The 23,252-nt window shown below is 40.6% G+C and overlaps 2 protein-coding genes across 2 annotated transcripts in view; one reads left to right on the top strand and one right to left on the bottom strand.

The window, feature by feature from the left end:
• CFAP58 (cilia and flagella associated protein 58) overlaps nucleotides 1-14,921 on the top strand; it is a 121,472-nt gene extending 106,551 nt beyond the window's left edge. Inside the window, exons 19-21 of the mRNA XM_046026605.1 lie at nucleotides 8,028-8,147; nucleotides 10,454-10,587; nucleotides 14,258-14,921. Coding sequence (XP_045882561.1) covers nucleotides 8,028-8,147; nucleotides 10,454-10,587; nucleotides 14,258-14,369 — 366 coding nt within the window. The 3' untranslated portion in view covers nucleotides 14,370-14,921. The remainder of the gene's footprint in view (nucleotides 1-8,027; nucleotides 8,148-10,453; nucleotides 10,588-14,257) is intronic.
• Nucleotides 14,922-21,529: 6,608 nt separating this feature from the next.
• LOC123955351 (ubiquitin-conjugating enzyme E2 E3-like) lies at nucleotides 21,530-22,724 on the bottom strand. The gene has a single exon (XM_046027305.1). The coding sequence runs from the start codon at nucleotides 22,690-22,692 to the stop codon at nucleotides 22,069-22,071; it is 624 nt and encodes a 207-aa protein (XP_045883261.1). The 5' UTR covers nucleotides 22,693-22,724; the 3' UTR covers nucleotides 21,530-22,068.
• Nucleotides 22,725-23,252: the final 528 nt, after the last annotated feature.

The raw sequence follows: 23,252 nt of genomic DNA on the forward strand, positions 1-23,252 counted from the left end.
CCTGGAATTCTTTCTCTCTCCCTCTGCCCCTTTTCCCCATGCCTCAAATAAATAAATAAATCTTTAAAAAAAAACCCAATAACTTTTAAAAGTTTATTTATTAAGTAATCTCTACACCCAGTGTGGGGCTTAAATTCATGGCTCTGAGATCAAGAATTGGATGCTCTTCCAAAGGAGAGAGCCAGATGCCCCCCAACCCCAGTGATTTTAGTTGATCCAGTATCATACATTATTACAATTAAAATGCAAATTTTAAAATTATAAGATAAAATACTCAAAAAATTAAACTCTTCAAATGAACTTTAGATCTGTTTTTCAAGAAAAAAAAATCTCAAACTTTTTTCTGTACTGTTTATTATGAAAATTGATCCCCATTTTCAGTGGATCAACTTCAAGTGGCTTTGTCTATTCAATTTGTCCTTTGGTAGTGAGGCCCTTCTCTGATTCATGAATACAAATATTATAGTTATGACTACTATTCCCACTGAAATCCGTCTGAAATATTTCCCTCTCTGCAGTCCACCAGATGAATATCATCTCTCCTTCTAGACCTACCCCCACACTGCACACCACCCCTAGCGCCTCTTTGGGGACCTGGCAATACTCTGTCTTATTTTATGACTTAGTTATTTGTCTTCCTTCTGCTGAGAAGCGAGCTCCTTGAAGTCTGGACCTTATTTATCTTTGTATTAAACCAGCACAATCGTATGTTTCTTTTTTTTTTTTTTAAGATTTTATTTATTTATTTGACAGAGAGAGAGATCACAAGTAGGCAGAGAGGCAGGCAGAGAGAGAGGAGGAAGCAGGCTCCCTACTGAGCAGAGAGCCCGACGCGGGGCTCGATCCCAGGACCCTGAGATCATGACCTGAGCCGAAGGCAGCGGCTTAATCCACTGAGCCACCCAGGCGCCCCGATCGTATGTTTCATACTGACACTAAAGAAGAACTTAGTGGACTTGATTTTTTCTAGACCTGTGTTCTTACAGGTTTTAAGAAAAGCCAACACCATCATGACTTATGTGCAGATTCTTCACATACGTTAGGTTGGGAGGTAAGGTGCAAGGGTAAAGCCAGCCAGCAGTCTTGGTCATGACGTTCAGGTCGATCTAGGCAATTATATACCCTGTCCAGGACTTCACAAACATCTATTTACATTTGAAGACAAAACCCGGTGCAAGGAGATCTGTCAAGAAAGTTGGCGTTGTTTATGTCAGAAAGTACCCAACACATTTTTCCTCTTATTACAAAAATGGTGAAGGTTAGTGTGTGCAGATTTCTCCTATGCATCATAAAACACTTAATCATCTACATCTAGAGCCAAGAACCACTGTGTAACCAAGCAGTTTCCGGCTCATGAGGAACTCAGCTGTGTAATTCTGTTTCATCCCCCAATCCTGTGTCTCTCAGCCTCTCAAGGGGGCTTTACCGCTTCATGCCATCATAAACAAGATAGGTCCAGAGATCAGGTTAGCTGACATTTTCGTTATAAAGCTAATAAACAAGAAAGCCCCAAGGTATCAGCCATTATTTTCCCTTTCCTAAAGCTAGATAGAAATGTAATATGTTTACAGGGTTTCTAATTTATTTTCCTACTAACGAAAAGAGTCATTTCTAGATAAATTGGGCAGTGCTCTGTAGTTGCCTTCGTATAAAGAGGGAAGCAGTTTTGTTTAAAAATTTTAAATTTGACTTTAGTCTTTTGTTAAGGATTATGGGGGGGGTGGGAAGGTGGAAAGGAAACTAAAATCAAGCAAACAGAAAAAAATGTAATGCATTTTTTTAATTATAGAAAAGAGTTATGTGGTGCTATTAGAATTCTTGTGCTTAAGGAAGCTGTTTAAAAAGTGCACACATTATTTAATTTAGGAGTTATGGCTGCATTTTCATGTGTCCGTACGCACATGCACATGTAAACAGAGCCTCAGAGCCAATTAATGTGAAGACATTTGCTAGTCTTATGAATTAAAAAAGGCATTTGAAACCACTTGCCCTATCAGAAACTGCTATAAACATTTTACTAAGAGATCAAGGTTGTATATCAAGTGTTTGCATGAGTTCGACAAAATAAGCATGATGCAAAAGTTCCACTCAAAGATATATGATTTATAGGAGCAACTATCTCATTAGGGTGAATTATATAAACTCTGCTAACCGGGAGTTGTTATAGTGATCTAATTAGAGCGAAAGTTCTCAACATATGCATATCTCGCCTCTGCTGATGTGCATTACTGAAATATGATGGGCATAGTTTGCTGGCAGCATAATCGCAAGCAACAAAAGTATCGAGCATCTAGAATGAGTAGAACACAGTAGCAGATATGAGGGACACACAGAAAGATCCCGCATAATTCTGACTTTAAAGGCTCACAGTGCAACTGGAAAGAATGGATTCATAAGGAATAAATACTGAAGTAATATAAATGGTGTCTTGCTATTTTGGGAAAAAAAAAAAAAGATTTTCTGTGTAATCTGGGAAGTTGGCTCTCCTAGAGGTAATGATTGGGGGATTTTCTTTTCTTTTTTTTTTTTTAAACCAACTTCATCTTGAACCCATCGGATGAGCTAGAGTGAAGATAAGGTGCTGTCTCTTTCTTTGGAGTACATCGTATCCAAGCATCTCAGTGCGTGGCTTTCACCCTGCTGGGTATAGATAAGCATGTGACTTTGGATCAGGAGCCAAGCTGCCTGATTCACATGAATTAGCTGGTTCCCAGGGTGAAGCCATTATTTGCAACGCTCGCCCAAGCAAATTGATGAATTCAGGGTGAACATAATCAATGCACTGGCATTTGCCAAGTACAGATTCAGATTAAAACAGAATATATTAGTTCCTCTTAGTCAGTTATTGCCTCAAGTAGGTGAGCTGAAGAAGAAGAGGGGTTAAGGTGCACGTTGAATGTGAGCTACCTTCTGTTTTCATTTGAAGATGCAGCGCTAAAGACAGGGAATATAAACAGACAGTGAATATAAAATTGTAGCTCGGTGGGGAAAGGAGTTCTGAGAGCAACTCCGTTTCTTCCTCCATATTGTACCCAGAATAGCACTGACTCCTATTTGCATAGACTGTTCAGAATGTAGACTTAATTTATTGTCAGATAAAATACAAACACCTGAAGGTCTAAGTGACTTCGTGTCTGGAGTTTCCAATCTGGGGTTACAGATTGTCACCGTGTAATGACAGCATTATTTGAAGCTAATACTGTAATTAATTTCATACCACTCTACTCAGCCGGTGTTAATAATGAGCCAAGCTCTTATCCAGGATAACTTGGAGACTCTTGCAGCAAAAGAATCCATAACCATGTCTGACAGTCTGTCCAACTGAGAGGATGGAATGTCTAGCCAGGGAGCATCATTTCGAGGATGGACATAATAAGTTTTATGCTTGCAAGTCGTGCTCAGCCAAAGTGAGAGCTAGTCTCCTGATGTTAAGAGTCTAGTTTTTTCCTGTATAGCTGTTCACAAAATAATTTAGAGAGTGAGGCATGGTATGAAGTAATATTGATGTGCATTAAGAACAAACTCTGAATAAATAAAGAAATGTTAACCTGGAGATGCAATCTTTTGTTGGTGGGGAAGTAATAAACTATTCATGATTTTCTTACAATGTTTCATTGACATATGGTGCTTCTAACCCAGTGACAAATTAATTGACTTGGTTTAAAAAGAAATGAATGCAGCTTAACGAAGAAGGACAGGATATGTATTACAAGGCAGCTGGTTCTGCCACTGCTGGCTTATGGAGACAATGTACACCGGACAGCCTAATGAGTCTCTCTGTTGCATAAGATAGATTCTCTTTATAATAGAATTGCACGCTTTGTCTCTAAATGGGGTTATTATACACACCATTGCACAATGTTTGAAGAGCTTGGTTGGCCCTTGTAGAGGGTTAGGAGAGAAATAAATTGGAAAACAATCGTACTTAAGACCTTCAATCCATCAAACACTCCATATTTATCTAAATTACCAGAACACTCTCCCAAAATACAAATCTGTATGATACACACAGCTAGAATGTTAATGCTGACCGGCCTTCACTTTGGTTTTATCAGTTAGGTTTTCTATTGTAAACACAGACCAAAATTCATGCACATGGAAGCCTGGTGATGCATTTCAGCCACTACCCCCCACTCCTTTTCCCTCTGCTCTCCCATTGCTACTGTCTCAGTCCCTGAAGTTTCATTTGGTGTTCTCTCAACCCACTGTGAATACACATGCATTGCTTGGCCTGAGTGGTTTAACTCTTAGAACTTTTTGACTTTGAATAGTGCAATAGTTTTAATAGTAATTCACTCAGCTTCTTCACTTTTCTCCACACTTATGGGTCCTCGCTGTTCAGTGACTCAGTTATTCTTTAGAATAAATCCATTTTGATTCCTTTTACAGCCTTGGGGGAAAAACAAAACAAAACAGGAAGTGGAGACAGGGGAAGATGGGCTAAATGGTGGCCTCGTTCACTGTCGGTGGAGATCACGTGCCCTGTTAGAGGGGGTGAGTGGAGCTCATTCAGCAGGCCTAGGTCCAGAGAGCTGGGAGCTGAGTCATGCTCTTACCTCTGCGTGGAATCCCCTGGTTGCCACCCTGATTTTACCTTCTGGCTCCATTCTACTCATAGTATCATGTAGCCTTTAGGAATTACGTAGCACGATTTCCTCCAAATTCTTTCAAGGTTATACTATGTCTTCAAACCCCAGAGGAGGCGTTGCATGGGAAAAGTGATTTCTCGTGTATATCATGACTAGGTTTTTGACTTGTCACATTTTGGACTTTGGGACACACCATTCATTGCCGTTGACCTTGGGATTCTCACTTATGAGCCAAGGTAGCAATATTTGCTTCTTCCAGCCTCTCTCCTCTGTGTCTCTTTCCTCCCTGCCAAGAGCAGTTGAAAAGTGTTCCGCCTGGGAAACATTCGAAGGTTCTTGGAGTAAGATGATCTTTTCAGTTTAAGACGTTATTATATCCCAAACCAGATTGCTTCCTCCTCGTCTTCATGGGGTTCTTTACTTTTCAAGTCTACCCATATTCTGGTAGAGAGGAAGGGGAGCTGAAAGAAATGGACAAAACGGTTTTGTGGGCTTCTCCACATATTTATTACCCTTTCCAAATTGAATCTTGAAGCCTTGTCAGAAGTGTTATTTCTCCAAAAGAGCAGGCATTAAGTGGCTATAGAAAATAAACTCACCTCCTGACATCTTTCCCATTGCTTGCTACATCCATTTACTGGGAAGATTATGTTGTAAGGTGTGACGGGAGGTGTTGTACAACAAAGGAAAACCACCGCTTTGTAATTTCTATTTGTTCAAGTTTTCTTCTTTTGCACGGGCTTTTGGATTTCCTTGTCATTTCTGGAATTATTTCTTAAATGGTGAGTATTGTTTTTGGATACATGTTTCTCCAGAATCCTAATCCATCCAACTAGTTCTTAAGTTACATACATTCTTCTGAAAGTAGAGTCATGTTATTTGTGATAAAATTTCTGTAATTTGGCCAGAGGGAAGAAAAACAAATGGTGACAATGAGTAGTTAATGAATTTTCTTCTACTGATTTTTAAAAAATGATTCTCATGGTCTCAGTCAAAAACAGACTCTTTGATGACAATGCTAAGAATACTTAGCTCTAGGTAAAAATTAGTTTCCATTTGCTTGGCCATGTCATTGATTAAGAGGGCTTTTACTTATTTTTTCTCTTTAACATAATTACTTTAAGGAAATAAATACATACAGAGACAAATGAATAGACACACTAGTCTTTATCAATGTTTGTTCAAATGGTTGTAGTTTAGAGAAATGGGAATCCAGAACTGAGGTGCCTAAGAAATAAATCTTCCCTTGTATGCAGTTTCCCTAGTTCAAGAATCTGAAAACACATTACAAGCAATTAAACGTTAGGGTACAAATGGGAATTCTTCTTGTTTGTTGGTTAAATTCAATTATGAAATTATGATTTGCTGTGGGTTCCTAGCAAGCCCTTTCTTTTAGTTCTACGAATGTGCACATCCTAGTTTTCTTGGCTTTTTACCTATTCTCTCAAACTACTTCCAGATCTCAGTTCTTCCCATGTCCTATTTCTTAAATGACTTGCTTTCTTTACTTCCTACTTCTTTTTTTTTTTTTAAAGATCTTATTTATTTATTTGACAGATAGAGATCACAAGTAGGGAGAGAGGCAGGCAGAGAGAGAGAGGAGGAAGCAGGCTCCCTGCGGAGCAGAGAGCCCGATGTGGGGCTCGATCCCAGGACCCTGGGATCATGACCTGAGTGAAAGGCAGAGGCTTTAACCCACTGAGCCACCCAGGCGCCCCCTTTACTTCCTACTTCTGATTTGTTCTCTAGCCTCTGTGACTTTCGCTCTCCCAATGTTATTGCAGTGGTATCTTCCTAAAAGACCTCCCCCAAGGCCATTTTCAGTACCCCTTCTGTTTCTTCTCTTAGCCCATTGGATATCACTGACCACTCAAATCATGCTTCCCTTTGTAAACCCTACCATTTCCTAGTTTGGGGGCATTCAGTTACTTTCCCTTGTTCCTTTTCTCAGTCTTTCTTCTTTCCCTCCCCCAGTATGTTGGCTCTCCCAAAGATCTCATTGTTCTGGCCCACCCTAAAGGCCATCCCTGGTTGATGGAGCCATTCTTATGGCTCTAGCCGTGACCCACCACCAGTTCCAACTTGCTCTTTATTTTTTCTTAAAGATTTTATTTATTGGGGCGCCTGGGTGGCTCAGTGGATTAGGCCGCTGCCTTCGGCTCGGGTCATGGTCTCAGGGTCCTGGGATCGAGCCCCGCATCGGGCTCTCTGCTCTGCGGGGAGCCTGCTTCCTCCTCTCTCTCTGCCTGCCTCTCTGCCTACTTGTGACCTCTCTCTCTGTCAAGTAAATGGATAAAATCTTAAAAAAAAAAAAAAAAGATTTTATTTATTTATTTGACAGAGATCACAAGCAGGCAGAGAGGCAGGCAGAGAGAGAGGAGGAAGCAGGCTCCCTGCTGAGCAGAGAGCCTGAGCGGGGCTCTATCCCAGGACCCTGGGATCATGACCTGAGCTGAAGGCAGAGGCTTTAACCCAGTGAGCCACCCAGGTGCCCCTCCAACTTGCTCTTTAGTTTGAACTCTGGGACCTCATTTTCGACTCCTCAATATCCCACAACACCTCAAGCTCAACATATCCAGACCCCACTGATAATCAGAAGAGAATGTGTGAACAGTTCTTTCCCCCCTCCCCACACCCCTTCTTTCCTAGCCTCCCGTACTCCATTACCGTCACCCTCCAGCCCCCAAGGTGTCCATATTAGAAGCCTTGGAGTCTTTTAGGTCCTGCTCCTTCCTTCCTTGTCTGATCTTTCACCAAATCCCACTGATTTTATCTCAGGAATGTCTTCACATCTACCTCTTTTCCATTCTAGTTGCCTTAGGTCCATCTGTTTTCATCTTCTGCTTATCCTGGTGCCCCGAGCAGTCTCCTCCCTCTGTTCTCTGTCTTCCTGCTGGAGCTATTCTTCTAAAGACAAACCCAGGTGCAGCTCATCCTTTCCTCCCAAACCACACAGCCTGGAACCTACCTATGAGCCCAGCTCTCCCTTCTTTGGCCCAGTGCTCCTACTGCACTAGAATCACTCCTCTCTTGTCCTGATTCTGAATCTTGGCCTCAAAACCTTTCCTTTCTCTCTCTGCTTGGGGAAAACTCCTACTCACTCTTCAAGCAACAGTTCAAAGTACATTTTTGCAAAAACTCCCCGATGTCCTACTTTTCCTGGCCACGACATGTGTCCAAATCTTTCATCAGTGCCCTCGTCTCTCAGTCACGTGATCCTAAGTTTAGGTAGAGAGAGACTTTCCCTTGCTGGCCCAACCTAAGCCCTTGACCAGCGTTGTTTGGATGCACTCCTGATCAGATCTACGGTGAATGTGATCAGTGTGGCACTCTGAAGTATCTTATGATGATCGCAAGTTCTCCTGACCATGTTGGTAAAGGCACTTTTCCTGACTTGACGGGGCTGTTTATCTCCTTTGTGGTTTTGCTCTCTGCCAGGAAAAGGAGAAACTGTATGTGGAGCTGAAGCACATCTTGGCTCGACAGCCTGGTCCCGAGGCCGCCGAGCAGCTACAGATCTATCGCCACACACTGCGGGAGAAGACAAAGCAGCTGAAAGTAAGTGGGAGCCTCTGCCTTTTCCTGGCCACATGTGAGGGACCCAGACACGTCTGCTGTCTCGGTACAAGCAGCCGGTCTCCCAAATGTCACACACCGCAGAGGTTGTTTTTTTTAGAATTCCAGTCCCAGGAGGAGCAGGACACAGCTCAGAGCTGCCCCCCCTGCAGCTAGACTAATAGACCCCACAATTCTCTGTTTTCTGAAAGAGGGAGGCGAGCAAGGGAAGAGTTGGAGAGAGGATGATGGCGCCTGAAATGGAAATTTGGGGGATGGGGTATAGGGGGATGATCTCAAAATGAGTGAGGGCACTTGGAATGGGGGGGAAGGAGAGAGGAAATGTTTTAAAACCGTCATCCCTCAAAGCAGACCACTGAGCCAAAGCAGGTTTGTGCTATTCCGTTCCCTCTGCAAAGCACAGGTTTGTCCCCAGCCCCCAGGGCCTTCCTTCATGACCATCTCTGGAATCAGTCGCTGTGAAAGGAAAGTACAATCACTTTAGAATTCTGTTAGCATAAATTCCCTTCTAAGTGACTTCGGAAACTCAACTGGGGAGATGGAACATTTTATTATTACACGTGCCTTTTAAAAGTTTTCTCGGAAATGGTGTGTTCTCATTGTATCTGGAGCTCTACCTCCTAAGTGAGTCCTTAGGTATTCTGGGCATGTCGGGGAAGTTGTACACACACGCAAACACGGAATGTAGCACACGTCAGCTGAATTCCGGCACTTACCGGCACAACGAGGGTGATAATCGTTGCCTTTCTGCCTGGGGTAATATATATGCCATGCTCCTCCTACAGTTCTGATCCTGTCACAAATAAGACATGGTAAAATCACATCCTTCTACTTAAAAAAGGCAGATGAAACAGACGTGTAATTAGAACATTAATTTTCAACTTATCCCTCAGTGTTGATTTCACCTGAGTATCCTGAGATGTAGTTTGAATTTTGCATGAGGCATAATCTTTTTTTATTATTTTCATCCTTTTAAACAATTATATATTCCCAACAAAATAAAAGCTCATTTTCTCAGGAGTGGGTATAGATTAGAAAAGCACACGTCTGTCAGCCACATTCTGCGTTGGATTGCATTGTATGGCTCATTGGAGCTTTTGGCATTTTAACCCTTTAACTCAGGAGATCCAGAATTTTGCTCTGATGAAATGTGACCCCTGGTGGAAGAGGTTCAGAGGTGGTAGTCTCAGCTGGTCTCGTCTGCCAGTTTGTCCTCATTATCTGGGCTCTTTTAGGAAATGTGATATTCGTTGTTTGGAAACAGACCCTTTGTTCCTAATTGTTTAACTATTAAGGCAGGTTTTCTCTCAACATAAAGGTCCTTTTCTTTAGCTCTTGATAGCATAGTCAGAATCATTTTCAAAGCGATGAAGGGAATGCGTTCAGAAGCAGATGAATACCTAGAAGACAGAGATATCCCTTTTGTGCAAATTTTTAAGACAGTGAGCAAGAGGGAAAATGGATCTTTCTGTTGCATGCCCCTTAGAGTGGTAACCTTCTTTCCTTCCCTTTGGTTTCTGTGGGGTGCACTCCTCGCTTGGGCATGCTTTACGCATCCTGTTTCGATGAGAGAATGCCCACTCTTCTCGCTTGGCTGAGACCAAGAGTATTTATAGGACACCAGAGCGGAAGAGGCAGCTGATCAGGGCTCTTCTCACACAGGCTTAAGACTCTCCCATGCGCATGGCAGCTCCCTGCTTCTCAGAGGGAAGCGCGGTGCTGGGAGAAAGAGCGAGCCCGTGAAGAGTCCCAAAGAGAACGGCGAAGAGGTGATAGACATTAGCAGAACAGCAACCTAGGAAAACACATAATCTGAAGGCTCACTTGGTGGTGGTGATGGCAGAATGATTCCAGAATAATTTTTAACCATAATCCTCAAGTGAATCACTCTCCCTAGTGATGACTTCCCTAAAGGCTCTTTAAAAAGGGCTTTAAGTGCAGTTTCATACTGTATAACTGCGCGTGTTTCTGTCTCTGCTCACAATATACCTGAAAGCCATTACTCCACTCATGGGTGAGCCTGCTTGAATGTGGCCCAAGAGTTCTTCCAAGCAAAGGGTTCACTACATTTGTCCCTGGATTAGGAGTCTGCCAGACCTCAGTCAGATTTTTACGTAGACAAGACCTCAAGAACTGGCAAGAGCGAGCGGATTAGCTGTTAAACTTGGGCAGGGTTTTGTGTCACTCACCCCATGGAGGTAAATGGCAGCAGATAAGAAAAAATTTTCAGGAAAGGATATCGTTTCACTCTGTCTCTTCTGCTAATACTGCTTTATTTGTCATGCTAGGTTTTGTCTTCAGAGCTGAATATGTATGAATCACAGAGCCAAGAATATAAATACGAGGTTGAGAAACTTACCAATGAACTGATGAACTTGAAGAAGAAATACCTAGCCCAGAAACGTAAAGAATACATTCAGAAGTAAGAATTAGTCAAATGTTCTTCTGATCTTGTTGTGCCTATTATCTGCTGATAAGAAGATAATCAGCAGACAGTCACAGAGGCATGGAATCCATGGGGGTAAACTGAGGCACAGGGTGAACAAATGACATTCTATACATCTCCACTGGTTTGTGTCAGAGCAAGATGCATATCTCATCTGATACGAAGGCCTCTCCTTAGGACCCGAGCAGGGATCCATTAATATCTCTCATTGGTGGACCTCATATGGATCAGAGGAAACATAGTGGGATTCTTTCCACCACCCCCCCCACCCCCACCATACCTCCCCCATGCTGTTCTCATGGTTTGGAGATAATCATGCCATAACATTGTTTGCAACTGAGATTCACAATCAGGCTTGAAAGCACATCCACATTTACAAACATAGGTAATTTTACTAAGGAGTGGAGGGTGGGAAAGCTGTTCTTCCCAAGAACACAGCTGTGATGAGTAACTCACGGATCATTTTTACCTATGTTTTAGATACTCTGTCTCTGAACCATCTTTACGTCTAGTACTAGCTTCAGCATCCGCCAGGGGCATGACGTGAGTTCTTACTCTCTAGGTTAACATTTTGGGTTTCAGGATACCTACACGTGGAAAGACAAATGTCTCTTCACTCGGATATCATCATTTGCCTAATTCTAGGGTGAGAGAGTGGGCCCCAGTGAGTCAGTGGGTTCGGACCTTGGCTTGGCTGTGTGGCATTACCCAATTCATCCATTTGGTTCTGTAGTGGCTCACATTGGGGGTTTGAGTCAAGTTGGGTGTTTTGTCCACATGGGCATTGCAGGGACCTGGTGAAAGATGGGCATCTGCCTGTGATTCGTGAGGGGCAAACACAACAATAAATTAACGGGATGCAAACTGATTTGCCAGGAAAAATTTGCCCTTCTTGTACATCAGAATATTCCCCCATTCCACATTCAGAGGGCAGCTTCTTGGTAGAGTCAAATTCCACCAAAAATTAGAGCTGATTTCAGTGGGTCTGACTTGATGTGTGGGACTGGCAACCATCTGGTTCAGAACCATTGGTGGGATTGGGTGAACATGCAGGTCTCCAGGCCCCATTCCCAGATGTTTGGATTCTGCGGACTCTGGAAGAATTTGCAGTTGAGTCACTCCTCACAGAAGCTGGAGAACCACTGATATTAATGGTGTGAATCAGTGCACGATGGGTGGAAACACAGTGCCTTTCTCTTAGGACAGCATGTTCGTGCCGATGGCTGGTTCCAGTGTGAGGCACACGTCTAGTTCAATGGCTTTCAAACATTTTGATTACAGTCTCTTATCAGTAAAACACTTTTGAACTTGTAACTGCCCATGTATATGCATGCATATTAAATACATATTTATTTTAGGTATTAAAATGAAATTTTTATTTTAAGAATAGTTTTCTACCTCCAACATATTTTAACTTGTCTACATTGTGTGCAAAATACTATTGTCACTTTGTCGGTAACTCTTAGTAAACTGAGATTTTTTTTTAAATTTTGAAAGACAAAATTTGAATAGAATCTTAAATATCTTCTTTGCACTTCCCAGTGGGTCAGCTTAGTCATCATATAGAGTACATGCAACCATTTTGGAGAGCAGCAGTCTAGTTTACACAGCTACGAACAACCAACTTAGCTAAGCAGTTAATTAATTTTCTAGAGCTGACTAACTTCCCCACCTTGGTCCCGGAGTTTGGCCTGTTGACCTTATTGATCCCCCTCCCAGACACCTTCCACATAGTTTCCTGGACACAGAAGCCTGTGGAGCCAACAGAAATGCCCTTCTGTTGGCTCAGCCCCTCCCAGTGGTACATCCACTAAAAGGGCCAGTAGGCCACTTGTGGATGCTTAAATTAAAATGGACTATAGCTAAGTCAAATTAAAAATTCAGTTTCTTAGGTGCACTAGTCACATTTCAACTGCTTAAATAGCCACATGGATGTAGAGGGCACAGCACCGGTCTCTCAATAAGAGAGCTTTGCCATCATCGTGGGAAGTTCTATTGGATAGCACAGCTCTAGAATCCTTGCTTTTACTGGTCCTCTTCTCGCCCTAAAATGCTCATAACTGTAGCCACTCTGACCTGGTGAGGGTGTCTGGGCGGTTCCATTTTGGTGGGGATCTATACACTGGAGGTACCCAGAGAGAGGGGTTTGCAGGAGAAGAGCAAAGGGATTAAGGTGCTGAAGGAAAGTATGCCGAGGCAAGAACAAGGGTGTGGAGAGGGTGTGGACTGGAAGGGAGGAGGCTGAAGGGGGCCACTGTGATGGTCTACGAATATATTACAAAGGTGATGTAAGGGAGGTATCATTCCCATCAGTCACCTTCGACCAAGCCAGTGATGGTAAGCTGAAGTTCCTGCAGAGAGGGAAAGTTATGTTACTAAAGGCAAGAGAAGGTTGGGGGAGCAGGCTGCCTGCATCCACCAGGCATCAGGTGTGCGGGTTGCCAAGTACTAGAAAGAATCCTCTTTACTGGATCCACTCAAGGCTAAAGCTTTTGTCCTACTTATGGAGGATGATTTTTTTTTAATATAATAATGAAATCAGTCCTGCTAAGAGACTGCTGGATTGATTAGCCAATCCTCTACAGGTTCTTTCCAAATGGAATAATTTAGAGTAGTCTCTGTGGATGATTTCCCCATACTTGCTCTTTATAAAACAGCAACTCATGCCATTTTTGCCTTGATGCCTTCTTTCACTTTTCTCAAGCACCCTTTTCATCATGTTTCCATCCTGATCTGCACCCGCACCCTCCTGCCTCTCACTCCCCTGTCCCAGATGCCTGGGCTGGTCTTGAGTTTGCAGAACTAGTCAGATTCTTTCCCCAAAGGTGGAATTCTCAACCCCTAAGGTAAATCACTTCTAGTTGTCAAGTCTAATTTGGTTTGGTCTTAGTGGTTAGCTTAATTTTATTTTTAAAAAGGGATTCCAAAGATGTTTTCTATAAGACCCTTAAATACACAATAAGGAATTTGTGTAGTTTAAGCTACCTCTGCAGGAGACCTGAATGTGTATATGTGTGAATGTGTGCGTATATGTATGTGTGTGTATTTTAAGGAGATATATTGTAGATTTTCCTTTATCTATTGCTGAAGGTGTGATCTTACTCATCTTTTTTAGATTTTCTTGTATCTTAAACTATTTCTAATAATAACGGCTGCTTGTCTAAAGTTACAGGAAAATTTGTATTTCATAAATATCCAGGTTTGATGAAGATACCTGTCTGTGGTAAATATTTATAAGTTTCCACTGAAATTTTGGGATATAGAAGTTGATAAATTATGAATTAGTCATTATAACTGAGCCAAGAGAAAGATTCTTCTGACTGATTTTGGAGCTAAACAAGTGTTTTATAAAACAGGATGATGTTACAAGTCAGGATTCTCAAGTCCATAGTGACTGAGTTATACTGAGATCTTATGTCCACATTTAGATCAACATTAGGAGGGCACCTTTAACTGTGTCTTTCCCTAATTCTATGTGTTATTCTATGTGAACACCTAATTAGATTTAAACTATCACCTTGTCTAAAACTGGAAGCTTTAATCAAACCAGTTTTTGGTGGCTAACTCACCTAGGAACTTAAAGAACACCAAACTTAGAGGAAGAAAAAGATGTTAAGGAAGTTAACTTTTCCTTCCTCTCTTGCAGAAATAAGGACAGAGTGCCCATGGATAACACCTTCTCAATGGCCAAGCCAACTGGCCCTCGTTTTACTGGGGGTGGATTTCCCCTCAACAGACCATCCCAAGTGAAGTCCTAGCCCGAAGCTCCTGGCTGGGTGCATTTGAACAGCTCATGATAGTCGCTTTGGAACATTTTGGAGGAATCTCTTTCAAATTCCTTGGATCCCAAATATTTAGAGAAATCAGTGCTCAAATTCCAGGATAAAAAGAAATGCAAAACTATCATCGTCATGTCCATATTAGAGTGATGACATTCTACTTGGTCCTCATGGCTATTAATAGACTGTAATTATATCATTCAATTAAGCTGACGCGTTGCAAAAAGCCAATCTTTTGTGACTACCACACTGATTGATTTGAAAGGCACCACATAACCAAACACTTAATTGAGATGAAATTTTGGATCTGAATTTCTTTATTATAAACATTGGTGTATAGGTTTTACATTTAAAAATATTTTCAAAATGCAATGCGTTTCTTATTAACGAGAATCTATCTTAATTATTCCTCATTAACAAGTCATGGCATGAGGTGAGAAAAAAAAAGGACAAACTCTCAAATATTTAAAATGTGTTTTGAGAATGATTTCTATGTGGAATTTCTTTTCAGGCCTGGGGTATGAAAATCTATTCCAAAGAGACATACTAATAAATACTTCATCATAAAAAATAAAAAAGAACCTTTGTAGAGATTTTGGTCTTTGCTTTGGTAGAATATGCAGTTAAAGTTTAAAAACTACTTTGAGAAATGTTTAACATAAGGATCTGATTCAGAGGAACCAAGACTTTAAAATGAAGGTTTGGGCTGACTTCCTCTGATGGCCTTGTGTTTCTTAGACCTCCCACTTGGAGAACAGAGTTATGTTAGGACAAGGGTCTGTTTGGCTTTCAGGCTTCAGGCCAACATTTAGGGTCATTGAATCCACTGTATTGTCTTTCTGGTGAAGCCACAGTTATGTGGACTTCAGTTCAAATTTTCCCCATTAAGAGAGTTCCTTCAGGAATATTATGTGAGGACACTCTGGTCATCTCTCTCACAAGAGCTTGACCTCTGTGATGTTTTAAACTATAAAGGAGTAAACCACTCAAGGATAAGGACAGTATAAGTGGATCATTCCATTTGTGCAATGGAACCAAGGCTCCCACTGCAAGGAGCAAGAGACTTAATGACCCCAAGATGCTTGTTCAGATTATACAGAGGAGTGGAATTTTAGAACAATCACCTGCATGTTCTGCTGTCCTTCTCAGTTCACCCCCAGGAGCAGATCCAAAGCAATGATGACCATGAGGTGATTTATTATGAAATGATCCCAGAAAACCCACTAATAGGGAAGTAGATCAGAGAAGGGAAGGAAATCAAGCTAGGGTGCAATTTCAAGTCAAGTTCCATGGTGGGAGACTGGCTACATTTTGCAGTGGGCCCTGGAGACAATGTAATCACAGGTCAGAGTTGTCCCTGTTTGGGGGGCAAGGGAGCTAGAGTATTTATGAGCCCCATGCAGGCAGTCATTGGTCAAAGACTACCCTACAGGGGGTCCTTCTCCCTGCAGGCAAAGCAGGGTCCGGCAGCCTGTGGGCATCCATGAGACAGAAGTGGCATTTGCGGACTGTCAGCAGTGAAAATGCTAAGGGCTGGGGCAAGAGGGTCAGGCAGTGCCATCGTCTTTTGCTTTTCCTGCACGGTCCCATAGAGGGACAGATGGGACTCACCCTGCGCTGGAGCTGGTGACCCTGTGGAAGGGGTGTTCAACTCTTTGTGTACCATATAGGAGGGTGGAGGATAGGTATGGACCTTAGAGAATTTGCCAAGAGGACCTTAAACCTGAAGAATCACACTGGGACCATTTCCATTATTGGAAAATCACTGGTGATATCTTACCTCCGCACCATATTTTTTTAGACAAAGGACGTTTGCAGGTAAGGTAAAGCAAAGGTACAGTTGTGACGTGTGTCCAGCACTGGAGATTTTCCTGTCCACTCAGGGACATTTTGCAGTCTATCCATAGCCACTGTCCTTCCAAGGCCTTGGGTAGCTCTAGAAGAGGTTCCCTTCTCTAGGGAAAGGGGGTCTATGATTCTTGATCTATCCCAGTATGGCAAAGACTTTGGAGGCAGATGCTGAGTTCAAGTTCTGGCATACCATAACAACGAGTTATTTTGAGGATTAAATGAATGAATGCAGAGGTAAGATGAGAACGATATCAGGCATATAGTGACTGTTTAATAAATATCTGCCATTATTACTATTATTACATAGAAATAACTTATGTTTTGAAATTAGAGAATAAGTGATGTTTATGACCCTACAGTGTTGAGGTGGAATTGGACTTGGTCGTGTGATTTATAGTTGAAGATCTTGCAGAAGTGCCACATTGGCTACCTCATGAAAAATTCTGTATATTTCTTTTGTAACCGTGATTTGCAGACAGATTCTTCACCTTCAGAAATCAGAGCTTCCAGAGGGAAAGACCCTGGTGGCCTCTAGCTGCCACCTTCTTGTTTTTCCTCCATGGGATGGAGAAGGACAGTGAGTTTCTGTGGATGACAGAGGTCCCATGAACCAAGATGGCGTGGGCTCCGGAAGATGACAGGGCAGCTCAGGATGGCTCAGTATGCTTATGTTCAAACGTAGGAGGAGTAAATTAAGGCTTGAAAAGGTGGAAGATACTGTCGCTGCTTCTCATTTCCTGCACACCCTGACAGCCCAGGGTGTTAGAAGCAATAACTATTTAGGTACAGGTGTTCCTTCCATAGGCACAGTACAAAAATGAGTGGTTAAAAACACTGGGATTTGCAAATCATTAAAGATAACTGTGAACTCACAGTGAGCTGAGGTGCTTTTAAAATCACAAATTTGAGCTGCATTGTAAAGCAACATTAGGAGATCATACAGTAGCATCATTTCACCCTGGGGTTTTCAGAGTTTCAGAAAGAAGTCATGTTGCTAAACCAGCCACTGACTCTCCCCTGGGCTGATGGGCAGCTGGCATGGTTTCTCTGTGGATGGAGAGAGACATGATAAAAGGGACTCCCTGGTCATTATTTGCTGATCAGAGCTTCTCAGTGACTGCTCTCATGGACAGGTTTTTATTGTGCTTACCTCTAAAGAAATTGCCCGGAGCAAAGGTTTGTTGCTGTGATAAGCCCTAGGGATGGAGGTAGGTATGCTAAGAGGAGGCAGTAGCAAATCTCTGGTCATGGGCTGTAACTTTGCTATAAAAATTTATCCAGGGTTGATAATTATCGTTTGATCTCCTGGCTGGCTCAGTCAAATTCTGAAGTTTGACCTAGGCCAGGATACCCATTGGAAAATACTCTAGAATGAATTTTGAGCAATGTGGCATTTCAGAGCCTGGGCTATTTGAGGAAAGATACTAGGCCTCTTAGGAAACACAATCAATTATATGGAGATCTAGCTGGAAGAGGAGCAAAAAGAGGGCATTTTAAAATATTAAAATGGTAAACTAGTTTAAAAATATATCTCACTATTTTCTTTGTAGTGGATGGGAAATATTTTTATGGCATTATCCATTTTTAACTCCTAGTTCAATGCTGTTTTAGTACACCATTTCTCATATCTATTATTTAAAAGTTCCATTAGGATTTTGAGACTTGTTAGAATTTTATAACAGTATGAAATGTGATACCAACAGGGTACGATTTTTCTTTTTTATAATTAAAGACAGGTTTTTTCCTCTTTATTTTAAAGTTAGAATGTTAGAAGATACGAATGAGCAAAAAGAAGAAAAGGGTATCAACAATCTCACCATCTGTCGATAACTGGTGTTTCCTGGGACCAATGCTCTTCTCATTCCCATGGGTTGGCTGGAAGTTCATGCCCACCATTTGTTCTGACCGATTGGTGCTTATAATTCCCAATTGTTAAATGTTTTGAATGTTACCTTTGAAATACTACTGTTTTATAATCTTGAGTGTGTCTTCCTGGACTTCTAAAATAGGTATATATAAATATATTTTGTTTCTAAAAATCAAAGACAAAATTGAGATATAATTTACTTATAACAAAAGCACGTTATTTAAAGTGTAAAAGTTTAGTAGCCTGTGACAAACGCAAATACCCAAATAACTACTGCCACAATCACCACCTTTCAAGAATGCCCTCATATCCCTTGGCAGTCTATGGTCATAGCCCCCATCCAGCAACGATGGATCTGTTTTTCATCATTATATGTTAGTTATGTCTTTCTTAGAATTTCATATAAGTGAAATCATACTCTATATATTCTTCAGTGCCTGGCCTTTTCTCATGTAGCATGTTTTTGATATTTACCTATGTTGTTGTGTATAACAGTAATTTATTCATTTTTATTGCTGAGTAATATTCCATCACACTGACATAATACAATTTGTCTATTAATTGACCTGTTGATGGAAATTCAGATTGTTTCCAGGGTTATCATGAATCAAGTTGCTATGAACATTTATGTACCAGTCTTTATGTGAACGAATAATTCATTTCTCTTGAGTAAATGCTGAGGAAAGAAACTGCTGGATCAAAAGGTAAGTGTAGGGTGCCTGGGTGGCTCAGTGGGTTAAGCCTCTGCCTTCAGCTCGGGTCATGATTCCAGGGTCCTGCTTCCTCCTCTCTCTCTCTGACTGCCTCTCTGCCTACTTGTGATCTCTGTCTGTCAAATAATAAATAAAATCTTTAAAAAAAAAGCTAAGTGTACATTTAACATGATAAGAAACGGTTGGACTATTTTCCTAACTGATCAGACCATTCTATATTCCTACCAACAATGTGCATCAATGGCGATTACTCCAATCCTTGTCAGTATTCAGTATTGTCAGCATTTTTAAAGTCATTCTTTTGGGTATATAGTGATATCTCATATTTAAATTTATATTTCCTGATAATAATACCAGCATTTTTTCATGTACTTTCGGTCATTCACATGTGAAGTGCCTTCAAATCTTTTGCTTATTTTTTTAAATTATATTAAGTTGTAGAAATTTTTTGTATATTCTGGATACAAAACCTTTGTCAGATAGATGGATTGCAAATATTTTCATTCAGCTTGTGACTTACCTTTCCATTTTCTTAACAGTGTATTTTGAAGAGCAGATATTTAACATTTTAATAAGGTCTAATTTATTTTTATTTTCATATGTGGTTTATACTTTTCTAAGTAATTTGTGCCTCTTCCAAGACAGTCATGATTTTTTAATCTGTGTTTCTCTTTAGAAATTTCAGCTTCTATGTTTGTATTTATGATCCATTTGGAGTTAATTTTACATTTGGTGTAAGGTTAGAATAGAGGTTCATTTTTCTTCCATATGGATATCCAGTTGTTCAATGCCATTTGCCGAAAAGACTATCCTTTTCCTATTGAATTGCCTTGGAACACTTGTAGAAAATCAATTGACTATTTGTCTAGTTCTGTTTATGGACTCTCTGTTTTGTTCTGTAGTTCTGCATTTGTCTCTCTTGATAATAATAGCTTTATGTTAACTCTTAAAATTAGATTGTGTAAGATCTTCAACTTTTTTCTTCTTTAGAATTATTTTTATTATTCTAGATCCCTTGCATATCTATATACAGCTTAGAATCAGCTTGTCGATTTCTCCAACAAAGTCTGCTGGGAATTTGGGTGGGACATCTGCTGAATCTATAGATGGATTTGGGGAGAACTGTCATCTTAACAATATTGAGGCTTTTTAAAAAAGATTTTATTAATTTATTTGACACAGAGAGAGAGCACACAAGCAGGGGGAGCAGCAGGCAGAGGGAGGAGAGACAGTCTCCCTGCTGAGCAGAGAGCCCGATACAGGGCTCCATCCCAGGACCCTGAGATCCTGACCTGAGTCAAAGGCAGATGCTTAACCGACTGAGCCACCCAGGCACCCCAATATTGAGGCTTTTAATCCACAACTATAGTATATGTTCTCATTTATGTAGATAGTTTTAAATTTCTCTCAGCAACTTCTTGTATTTTTCAGTGTACGGATATTGCACATATTTTATTAAATTTATGTCTCAGTATTTTGCATTTTCTGATGTTACTATAAATAGTATTTAAATTCTTAGTTACCATTTGTTATTAGTATGTAGAAATGCAACTGGGTTTTTTTTTGATATGTATTCTTGGAGGTTGCTAAATTAATTAGTTTTATAGCTTTTTGGGATTATGTAAAATTTTCTATGAACATAATCATGTTTTCTACAAATATGGATAGTTTCTCTTTGTTTCCAATCAGTATTCTTTTTTTTTTCTTTTTTTTGTAAAACTATACTTGTACTGGCCAGGAATTTAATACAATGTTAAATTGAAGTGGTGAGAGCAACATCTCTGCTTTGTTCTTGATGTTAGGGGCAACCCTTCATCATGATGTATGATGTTACCTGTAGGATTTTCATAGATGCCTTTTATTGGGCTGAAGAAGTTCCCTTTTATTTCTTGTTTGCTAAGATATTTTAATCATGCCTGTATATTGAATTTCATCAATTTTTTGGTATGTATTGAGATAATCATACTTTCTTCTCCTATATTTTGTTAACATGGTGAATCACTTTGATTTTCAAGTGTTAAGCCATTTTTGCCTTTTTCAGGGTAAAACCTACTTTGTCATATTAATGTATTCATATTTTGTTGAATTAGACTTACTAATATTTTGTTAAGGATTTTTACAACTATATTTATGAGGGTCATTGGTCTATAGTTTTCTTGTGTTAGCTTTTTATGGTTTTGGTGTTAAGATTTGGTGGCCTCATAAGCTGAATTGGGAAATTCTTCTTCTCCTCTTTCTCCTGAAACAGTTTGTGTCGAATGGATATTATTTCTTCTTTAAATACTTAATATAATTTGCCAGCTAAAGTCATCTGAAATTACAATTTTTCTTGTGTGAAGGTTTTTTTTTTTCAATTTAACAATTCCTTTATTTGTACTGGTCTTTAGTAGTCAATCTTCATATCCGCATTTTTGTTTCATCAACAATCATCTCAGACACACCTTCAAACAAGATTGACTTAAAATATTACGACAGGAGGGGCACCTGGGTGGCTCAGTGGGTTAAAGCCTCTGCCTTCGGCTCAGGTCATGATCCCAGGGCCCTGGGATCGAGCCCCACATCAGACTCTCTGCTCTGGGGGAGCCTGCTTCCTCCTCTCTCTCTCTCTGCCTGCCTCTCTGCCTAGTTGTGATTTCTCTCTGTCAAATAAATAAAATAAAAAAAAAAAAAAAAAAAAAAAAAAAAAAAAATATTACGACAGGAAACTATGCCTTCAGGAGCATGTTTATTGTGTTTGAGATGATACATCAGGTGCTCTCTGAGCTACAAAGGGTAAAAGGAAATCCTCTCATTACAAACTGACAAAGGTAAAAGGTAAAACATTTTTCACAACAGCATGAACCACATACTCAGAAATAGATCTGGGTTTAATACAAATGACATAATTCTTAGTCATCTATGGCTACTTTTATAACTTCATACAGATAATGAATTAGGCTAAAATGCACTATAATATTTGGTAGACTTCAGGACCAGTATCCTTAGTACATCACAAAATACATTTTGATATCCCAAAGAAGCAAGACTTGCAAGTAGGCATTTTAAACATAACTAATCTACAGCTACAAAGTTCTACTCTTGATAGCATTTACCTTTTGGGGGAGTCTCCCAGTCTCCAAAGGATAAAAGCAGAGAGTAGAATCAGTATAACATATACACAGAAGTCCGTATTGTAAAGGCTATAAAGATTTGCAGCACAGTGGGAAGGGGCCCTCTGCTCCTTCACACCGCATACAAATTCTGTGAATTATGTGGCGTATCTCTTGGTCCACTGTCTGGCTATCCTGTCATGTTCTGCTCTGTTGGTCAAATACTGAGTGGCTATGCTTCCAACCAGAGGATCCGCAGGGTTGCAATCTGTCAAAAGAGAACACATCGACAGCAAAACCTTTGAAATAGTCAAAGCAGGACTCCAGTTGTCTTTAAGGATGTCCAGACAGGTGACTCCCTGACTGTTGATGTTGCAGTGATGGATTCTGGTGCGGAAAGTAACCTTTGGTGGCTTAAATGGATAATCAGATGAAAAAGTGATATCCAGAAAAAACACACCACCTTCATATACAGAACCTGGTGGACCAAGTATAGTTGATCTCCATTCATAAATGTTATCTCCTTTAGGCCCAGCACTGCAGTTAGGAGGAGGATCAAGAGTTATTTCAGCTAGCTCCTTCTGAATTCTTTTAGCACTAGTGGATAACTGAGCAGTGGTTTTGCTGGAGAGTTTGGTGTTTTTCTGCTGCTGGCTGGCAGAAGGTTTTCTTTCTTCCTGTTCTTCAGGCTCTGGAGCGGCTGGGTCTCGCTGGTCCGCATCTGAACTACCACTGCTGGTGCTGGGGCTCTCATCATCGGACCTTTGCCTATCACTGGACATCTTGGTGAAGTTATTTCTTGGAAAACTCGGCCGCCCGCCTGGCTTGCGCGCCGCTATGGTGTGGGGCTTGTGTGAAGGTTTTTAAATAGATATAAGGTTATCCAGTTTTTCTCTTTTACCTTTTGTCACTTTTTATAATTTGTGTCTTTGAGGGAAGTCATGTATTTCATATAGCTTGTTTAATTTATGGACAGAAAATTGTTCAAAAATATTCTTATACTACTCCAAACACTGATTAGATCTGAACAAATGTTTCCTATTTCATTCTGGATATTGGTAATTTGAATCTTCCCTCCTTTTTCATATTATATTATATTATACTATATTATGTTATATTATATTATACTGTATGTCAGAAGAGAGAGAGAGAGAGAGAGAGGCATAGGCAGAGGGAGATGCAGGCTTTCCACCAAGCAAGGAGCCAGATGTAGGACTGAATCTCAGGACCCTGGGATCATGACCTGAGCTGAAGGCAGACACTTAACTGAGCCACCCAGGCATCCCTCTCCTTTTTTCTTTATGAGAGTCTAGCTAAAGTTTATCAACAAAATTTTATTGAT

This window comes from Meles meles, chromosome 13 (assembly GCF_922984935.1).
Source record: "Meles meles chromosome 13, mMelMel3.1 paternal haplotype, whole genome shotgun sequence".
Lineage (NCBI taxonomy): Eukaryota > Metazoa > Chordata > Mammalia > Carnivora > Mustelidae > Meles > Meles meles.

Coding starts and splice junctions, on each gene's coding strand:
- LOC123955351 (XM_046027305.1), bottom strand. CDS start 22,692: ATGTCCAGTGATAGGCAAAGGTCCGATGATGAGAGCCCCAGCACCAGC.